Genomic DNA, 8,017 nt, shown 5'->3' with positions numbered 1-8,017 from the left:
ACATTTGTTAGAGATTGGGGAAATCCTTTAGAACTTGAAATATCCAATCTGCTCCATTGCAGTTACCACAGTCATAAAGCCCGACTACTAATATGGTCCCCCCACATTCCAAAAGAAATAACACAACCTTCGGTTAGTTTAGTTTATTCTGTATGCATATTGTATAATTTGTGTTGTTACGGTTATCATACATGAATAAATTAAATTATGCTTTTTATTCACAATACATGTGGGTTCTCTGCTCCTCCTCCTCCTTGCAATTTTGCATTCGAGTTCTCGTTTTTAGTTTAGAGTTCGGTTTATTTTCACGTGTCTGTGGCCAAACACCATAAAATATATATTTCAAACTCAACATTACGCTCAACGTACATTCATATGCTACGCGCATTTTATTGTGGCTAAGTCAGTTTCGATTTGGGATTCAAATTCAAATTCAATTTTCAATGCTCCACGATGCTTTGCATTTTCGACTAGTCAATAGAAATATAATATTCGTGTTCTGTTTTGTTTAGCTAGTTTTTGAACTCGCAAGTTCTTCAATTCAGTTGTATTCAGTGTATTGTTTCGGCCGCAATGGTTCCTAACTCCCGTCCTCTGCCCAATGTTTCATGTTTATTTACAGCAATTGAGAATATAGTATATAGTAAAATGTTCGCTACAGTTTCCTATAGTTGTTTTGGGGTCTGGGGAATCGATTCCTCTGATAGTTTCCTTTGCTAATCTCTCGCTAATCAGTAAATAAATTGTTTCTTTCGTTTCGTTTCGTTTTTTTTTTTTTGTACAATAGACGCGTGTTATCTTTGTGTGTTATCAGTCGTTTTTCATTTACTTTACATGAATGTGCAGGGAAATTATTGTTAAGTTTTACTTGTAAATAATCCTCTTCTCCTCGTCTCTAGTCGCATCTCACGCTCCTCTAAATATGTTTTTTGCATGCATACAGGTTGGTTACCAGAATTGTATTTCTAAATTGACACAGATAATTTAGGATCGATCACAAAGCGTAGTAAAAATAAGAAAAAGATAGTACACCACACAGACAGGTAAGTAAAAAGGTGTCCGTCTCCGTGTATATATATATAATACAATAATTACATGAATATATATCTATATATATATATAAATATGTATGTGTGTGTGTGTATACATATATTTATAATAATATAATATGTTAGTTTGCTTCGGTTGGTTGTCCCCATCTCGCCGGACCTTAAACAACTATTCCAAACCATCCGCAGAGACCAAAAAAGTTTGATATACAATAATTCGTCGCTGCCGCGCAAAATAGAATTACACATGCCGGATCGTAATAGAATCAGCAGTGTTGTGCAACTGACAGCGGGTGGAAAGTGGGAGTGGGATGAGGATGGGGATGGGGCACATATGTGGGGTACGTGGGGGGCACTCACGGGGGACTCACGGTTCAGTGGCTCAGGCGTGCTGGGAGCTATTCTTACGGCATTGCGATGCGATTACATTACATTACAGGACTTATGCATATAGGGAAGAATAGAGACAGTGGACTGAGTGTCGTGTGTGTGTGTGATTTGCTCGTCTCCTGGAATTAAATTCCCCGGAGTATCTGTTAGGAATTCATACATACGCATATGTATGTATATTGGCTCTACACCTAGTCTGATCTGTTCCTGTTTCTGAATCTGAATCTGTGTGAGAGGATGTGTCGTTGTTGGCTGACAATGGATCAGTCAAACTTTACCAATTGCCCCCGAAGAGGGAAGACAAGGTCCAATCGCCTTACTTCTTGCTCTTGCGCTTCTGCTTGGGCTCCTCCGTTGCGGATGCGGCTGCGGCTGCGGATGCCGATGCGGCTGCAGCTGCTGCAGCGGTGGCGGCGGCATTCAGGAGATTCATATTCGGCTTGACCGTACCCTTCTTCTGGGTGGCCGGCTGCTGGGGAGTGGCCTGTGTGATGTTGTTGTTGGTTGCAGCGGCGGCGGCATTGGCCGCCCCAGTGGTCTGGGACGAAAGGTTGTTGGCCGGCGTGGCCGGCGTCTCGTCCAGGAAGAGCGGATTCTTCACCTCCATTTCGCCGGTGGGCGCCAGGCCGGGACACTCGTACACGGTGTAGTCGCCCTCTTCGTTGTCATCGTCGCTCTCCACATCCGACATGCCGCAGCTGCCATCTGTGGCCTGGTTCTCCATGGCGATGATCTGCTGCTTCTGGTGCTGGTAGTGGTACATCTGGGCACTCTGGGCAAGCTTCCGGTCCCCGGAGGGAGAGACATCCTTGTTGGGCCCGGTTACTCCATAGGCTGGGTACTCCACATCCGCTGCCGCCTTGTGTCGATTGTGGAACCTGTTGGGATGCGATTAATTACCTTCTGGAATAACAATTTAAAGGTTTTCTGGCCTACTCACCAAGTCACTCCAAGGGCCAGTAGTCCCACGGTCACCGCTGCACTGACTCCCGCTATCAGGGCCACTATGTACACCCCCATCTCGCTGTTCATGCCCATGTGCTGTCGCAGCACAATCTGCTCCTGGCTGGGATCACCGCCTTGGACCAGGGTCAGATGAGCTGGTGCCTTGCTCTGCTTCTGCAGCTTGTTGATCAGAGCGTTGAGTTCGTGTGGCGTTTGATCCTTGGCTTGCGGAAGATTCACTCCCGCCACTGCTGCGGCGGCCACGGACTGCGGATTGATGCGGTGGAAGTTGGCATTGGCGGCGTCCAGCAGCTTGGGCGGCTCAACGGGCACGGGAGCCGGCACTGGCGTATCAATCTTGGTCTTGCTGGCGGTGGTGGCCACCTCGGGTGTGGGTTCAATGGGAGCATACTCCTCGTAGTCATCTAGAGCCCGGGAGTCCAGCTCGCCCGAAGGATCATTTGGGTTGTCAAAAAAGCGAGCATCGTTAGGACCCACGGCGAAGGGAATCCGCTCGCGAAGCACACTGTTCCGGTTGGGGGAGTTGCCCAATGTGGGTCGATTTGGCAAACTGGGCAGCACTGGCAAACGGGGCAGGTATAGAGGAGGACTCTGGACATCCGACACCGCCTCCATGGGACTGCCATAGCTGGCCTCCGCCTCCGCATTGTCATACTGGTCGTACTGTTGGTTGATGTTGTTCCCGTTGGTCTCGTAGTCCTCCTCCGCCTCCCGCTGCACCTGCAGCTCCTGCTGCCGCTGACGGTACCGCTCTCGTTCCAGAAGTTGTCGCTGGCGGTCCATCTTCAGGTTGATCTCTTGCAGCTGCTGGTCGAATTGCTGTTGCAGCCGGCGACGGGCGTACTGCTCCATCATCTGGGACAGGAAGGCGTACTCCTGCTCCTCCTGCGGATCCATGGCGGGCGCCTGAATGGGTCGGCGGCGCAGTCCTGCAAGGATTCGAAACGGAACGGATCAATTGATTAGTGGGCGCGGGCAAGGTGATTACGCTAATGTTAATGAGCCTGGTCTGCGTGTCAGCGTTCGGAAAATAGAAAGCCAAGTCGAAATAGAAATAGAAAGGCCAGTCGAGTGGTGGTGGTGGTGGTCAGGACCACGAAAGCGTGAAAGGATTCGAAATAGACAAACAAAAGTCCGTTTTATTGCCAGAGGTTAAAAATAGACCAATTACACACGCGCCAGGTCAAAACCGAGACCGAACGATAGAGTGAGGGAGACCAATATACAGACGAAGGACTGGGAACTGGGAACTAAGGCCTGTGACGTGCTTGGAAACTTTATCGCACTTTGTTGATTTCGTTGTGGTGGGGGATATTGTTGCGCTCCAATCAAGGAAGCTATTTATTATGGCTGGTTCAGGAGCCCGAAAAAGCATGCTATGAAAAGTAATAGTTGCTATCCCTTGGACTTCCGGAATAATTATAAGGTATCAAAGCTGTTTTAGAATTTAATGATTTTTAGGATCTATAGATTTAAGTTCCTTAAAAAAAGAAAGTTCTTAGCCGTTGGCAAAAATATGTATAGGTCTAGATTGTAAGGATTCCTAAAATCTGATATTTTCTATCCCTTAGACTTCCAAAACAAATATAAATTTATCAAGAAAATAATATTTTAGATCTAGAGATTGAAGTTTTCATAAGAAAAATTAAAGTTCCTAACTTTTGGAATTTCAAAGTAACTATAAAAACATCAACCATATGTTAAAAATCAACTATTATTTCCATCTAAAATCTGAAATTTTCTATCCCTTGGACTTCAAAAACAAATATAAATTTATCAAGAAAACAATTTTTTATATCTAGAGATTGAAGTTTCCATAAGAAACATTAAAGTTCCTTATTCTTGAAATTCCAAAGTAACTATAATAACATTAACCATATGTTAAAAATCGGGTATTATTTTCATCTAAAAACTGATATTTTCCATCCCTTGGACATCCAAAACAAATATAAATTTATCAAGAAAATAATATTTAAGAACTAGAGATTAAAGTTTCCATAACATAAATTAAAGTTCCTAACCCTTGGAACTCCGAATTAACTAAAAATGTCAAACATATGTTAAAAGTCAACTATTATTTCCATCTAGAGATTAAAGTTTCCTATAAACCCAATGTACAGAAGCTGCCTTATGTATGTATGTCTTAATGACGCTGCAGTTGATTTTCAATTTTCGCCGAAGCGGAGTGCGTGGGTGTTTTGGTTTGATTCGGGAGCTCTTCGCAGGACCTACTATGCATGTATCTAGTGCAGGGGATACACAAAACGAGGTGGCCGCCCCCCTGCGCCATTCTCCATTCCATTCAAACTTCAGAACTAAGGGTGTATGGGTGTATGGGTGTAGTGTGCTATTTTTAGGCTTACCTGGGTAAACGGACATTTCGCAATGACCCAATATGCTGCAGAGTACCGTTGCAGCGAGTGCGAGGCTAACGGTGATTTCCAGGCGAGCCGCCATCTTGCACTTGGCACAAATTGCACTTGCACTTGCGTGTATATTCTTTGTTTTTTCTCGTCTTGGTTGGGAAATTGCAATTGGAAAATGGCAAATATATCTAGCAATGCACGACAACCATTGCCATATGGCCGGTTAATGGGGCTTTGGCCAAAACGACGACGTCGACGGGGGGGGGTTATTGATTTTCGACTCCCACACTCGCAAACTCGCGCACACACACACTCGTGCAAATATACGTTCAAGTGGCAGCTGCTGGTGGTTGCTGCTTTTCGCACTTTTCGCGTGGGCGTGCAATCTTTCTGGCTAATAACCTTTGTTAACGGCACTTCTCAAGTTCTTTTCGATGAGAAAACCCCTTAAAAAAGGGTACTTTGCATTCAAACCGGCTGGCGTAAATGTCAAATGCTGCACTTTTCACACAGATTGCAGGCGAGATGAAAAACCTCAGTGGGACATATGGATGTGTGTGGAATAAATATATATGTATATGTAGATGGGAACTCCTGGGCCTGCGTTGCTTTGCCGTCGACGTATACCGTTATACTGAAGAAACTGAATGAGCCTGGCGGCGGCAAAAAGCCCGAGAAGAAGCAGAAGCTGTGACGCAAATGTTATCTCCGCCCCCGCGCTGTTAAATGTTGCGGGCAGCTTTTGAGGGCAGGCCCCGCAGCAACAACAAACGCACACACACACACACACACAGGGGGGCACAGTGGGCCGAAGGAGGCGCCTGCGCACAGTGGAGCTAGAAAGCTCGGCACGTCCGAGTCCGTGGTTCTTTCAGTAAACACGGGGCATTCATAGCCCGAACCGAACCCACTGACAGGTGGCTGCCACTCACAAATCTCCGAGCCCCACCAGCCCACTCCCTACCATTTCGGGGGAGTCTTCCCTTTCCTGCAGCTTTTTCGCTTGGGATAGGGCGCGCTTTATTTTTATCAATGAATTGGCAGCCGAAGAGCTTTCCCCCCCAGCGAATATAATGTGGGTGTTATGAAGGGTCCTTAAGTGAGATCCTTGGAGGCTGCCTAATAACTAAAGGGATATATACACCGAATTTTACTGTGATTACAAAGATCAATGGAGAAAAATAACTATATTACGATTGCGAACTCTTGAGATAAAAGTGCATATGGTCTAGGAGTTAGGGGTTATCTCGACTTTCCCCAACTACTCATTAGATTAGCCATTCATGAAAGGATGCAAATAAAACGTATACACTGGTCGGCATATGTATTTTGACAAAACAAAAGTTAAATATACTCATAAATTGAATTTACTTCTTGTAAACTATAGGCATCAATGGAAAGGTAATTTAAATGCCGTTTGAATAATATAATTCAATTCTTAACCCATTCAGTATTTATTGAAAAGGACGAATTTGTGTAAATCAACTTTTAAATTTTTTTTTTAAACTTTTTTCCTCGACTTGAAAACTAAAATTTTTTGATGCAAAAAGTTTTTTCAAACAAAAATAATAGTAACTGCAAAAAGAATTTTCAAAAATCATTTTCCTTATATTTTTTATGATTTTTTGAAAATGCTTAAAAACATGCATTTGAGCCACATTTTTCTCTTTTTTATACAAATTTTTTCCGACATTGTCACCTTCAAAAAATCATAAAAAATATAAGCAAAATGATTTTTGAAAAATTCTTTTTGCATTTACTAATATTTTTGTTTGTTTGTTTTGTTTGTTTTGCATCAAAAAATTTAAGTTTTCAAGTCGAGGAAAAAAGTTTAAAAGTAGATGTTTACACAAATTCGTCCTTTTCAATAAGTACTGAATGGGTTAAGAAATGTATTGTATCATTCAAACGGCATTTAAATTACCTTTCCATCGATGCCAAAGTTTACAAGAAGTAAGTTCAAATTCTGAGTATAGTTAACTTTTGTTTTGTCAAAATACTTATGTCGACCACTGTATGTTAAAAAGCTTTTTATAATCAAGACTTGAGAAAGCTTAGCTGAACTCTGAACCAAACTTAACTTAGTCAATATAAGAAACTTGTACATATATCTACATATAAAGCAAATAAATTAAATATTATTATAATCTAGTTTCGAATACCTCTTTGAAGGTATTAACGGAAAACATGGTTATCAATATTTTCACCAGAGTTGGGCCATACTTTTTAACGGTCCAAAATATATTTAATTTGAATAAAATCTAGTTCCGAGCTCAATACCTTCCTCAACGGTATTAACGGTTTTTTGAGAATATGGTTTTTTCCTCAGAGGCTGTTGACGGTCCCACTAATGAACTGGTTCTCCCGCAACTACACATCTGAGTCATTTTTAGAGGCGACAAAGGAAAAATTATAAACAAATACAATGGCCACCTTAAAGGGTAATTATGCAAGGTCCTGTCGAGGCACAACTAATGATTAACCTATCCTCTTTCACCGGAACCCACCTGGCGTCCGCTGCTCTCGTTCGGAAACCACCATGCAGCGTAAGTCTACACCCACCCCCGCAGGTGAACGCCTGATAACGATTTCCCTCGTCTTGCAGCCTCATCATTTGCGCATTTCTGTCTTGCATGGGCCTGACTTTCCTGATCCTGGCCTGCGCCGTGCCCACGCCCAAGATATTCTATCCCTTCTTCGTCCTGCTGTTCTACGCACTGTCCGTTCTCCCGGTATTCATTGCCAAGAGGACGACCCCGGGCACTGAGACCAACCCGAAGTCGGAGTTCGCCCTCTTCCTCACCGCGGGCATGGTGCTGAGCGCCTTCGCCCTGCCCATCGTCCTGGCCCACGCATCGGTGGTGAGTGGTCATAAGAGGCTATAGGAATTCTAAGAGATTACCATACTTACCCTATCCTCCCACACAGATCACCTGGACGGCGGGTATCCTGACGATAATAAGCAACATTATCAACTACGGCACCATTTTCGGATACGCCATGCGGGATGAGGAGCCCTATGGCTCGATGTTCTAAGGGAGATCCATAGTTATAGAGGCACTTTACGCCCAGTAACCGGCTCAGAAGGAACGCTCCCCAGGTTACTGGCCTTTATCCGTAAGCACGCATGCTGTTCGCTTCTTCGCAGTCATCAGCCAATCTCATTTAATCAAGTGTATCCAGATAACATAAACGAAAAAGAAATAAACAGACGTAGTAAATTTAGTTGGCCTGCTACCGGTTCAC

General features: G+C 43.8%; 2 protein-coding genes across 2 annotated transcripts; one reads left to right on the top strand and one right to left on the bottom strand.

The window, feature by feature from the left end:
* Positions 1–128: 128 nt before the first annotated feature.
* On the bottom strand, positions 129–5,408 carry LOC119549315. Its single transcript, XM_037857289.1, has 3 exons — positions 4,769–5,408; positions 2,380–3,334; positions 129–2,317 (listed from the first exon to the last, which is right to left on the bottom strand). Exons 1-3 carry the CDS (start codon positions 4,860–4,862, stop codon positions 1,756–1,758), a joined length of 1,611 nt encoding a protein of 536 aa, XP_037713217.1. The 5' UTR covers positions 4,863–5,408; the 3' UTR covers positions 129–1,755.
* Positions 5,409–7,084: 1,676 nt separating this feature from the next.
* On the top strand, positions 7,085–7,996 carry LOC119549317 (vacuolar protein sorting-associated protein 55 homolog). The gene is made up of 3 exons (XM_037857291.1): positions 7,085–7,212; positions 7,377–7,632; positions 7,700–7,996. Exons 2-3 carry the CDS (start codon positions 7,405–7,407, stop codon positions 7,805–7,807), a joined length of 336 nt encoding a protein of 111 aa, XP_037713219.1. The 5' UTR covers positions 7,085–7,212; positions 7,377–7,404; the 3' UTR covers positions 7,808–7,996.
* Positions 7,997–8,017: the final 21 nt, after the last annotated feature.

The sequence above is a fragment of the Drosophila subpulchrella genome, chromosome 2R (assembly GCF_014743375.2).
Source record: "Drosophila subpulchrella strain 33 F10 #4 breed RU33 chromosome 2R, RU_Dsub_v1.1 Primary Assembly, whole genome shotgun sequence".
NCBI lineage: Eukaryota > Metazoa > Arthropoda > Insecta > Diptera > Drosophilidae > Drosophila > Drosophila subpulchrella.
Note: the sequence above shows the minus strand (reverse complement) of the source record. Positions and strands in the feature narration are given on the sequence as shown.

Coding starts and splice junctions, on each gene's coding strand:
- LOC119549315 (XM_037857289.1), bottom strand. CDS start 4,862: ATGGCGGCTCGCCTGGAAATCACCGTTAGCCTCGCACTCGCTGCAACG. Junction 3,335..4,768: donor CGAAATGTCCGTTTACCCAG/GTAAGCCTAAAA, acceptor GAATCCTTGCAG/GACTGCGCCGCCGACCCATT. Junction 2,318..2,379: donor CTGGCCCTTGGAGTGACTTG/GTGAGTAGGCCA, acceptor GCATCCCAACAG/GTTCCACAATCGACACAAGG.
- LOC119549317 (XM_037857291.1), top strand. CDS start 7,405: ATGGGCCTGACTTTCCTGATCCTGGCCTGCGCCGTGCCCACGCCCAAG. Junction 7,633..7,699: donor TCCTGGCCCACGCATCGGTG/GTGAGTGGTCAT, acceptor CCTCCCACACAG/ATCACCTGGACGGCGGGTAT.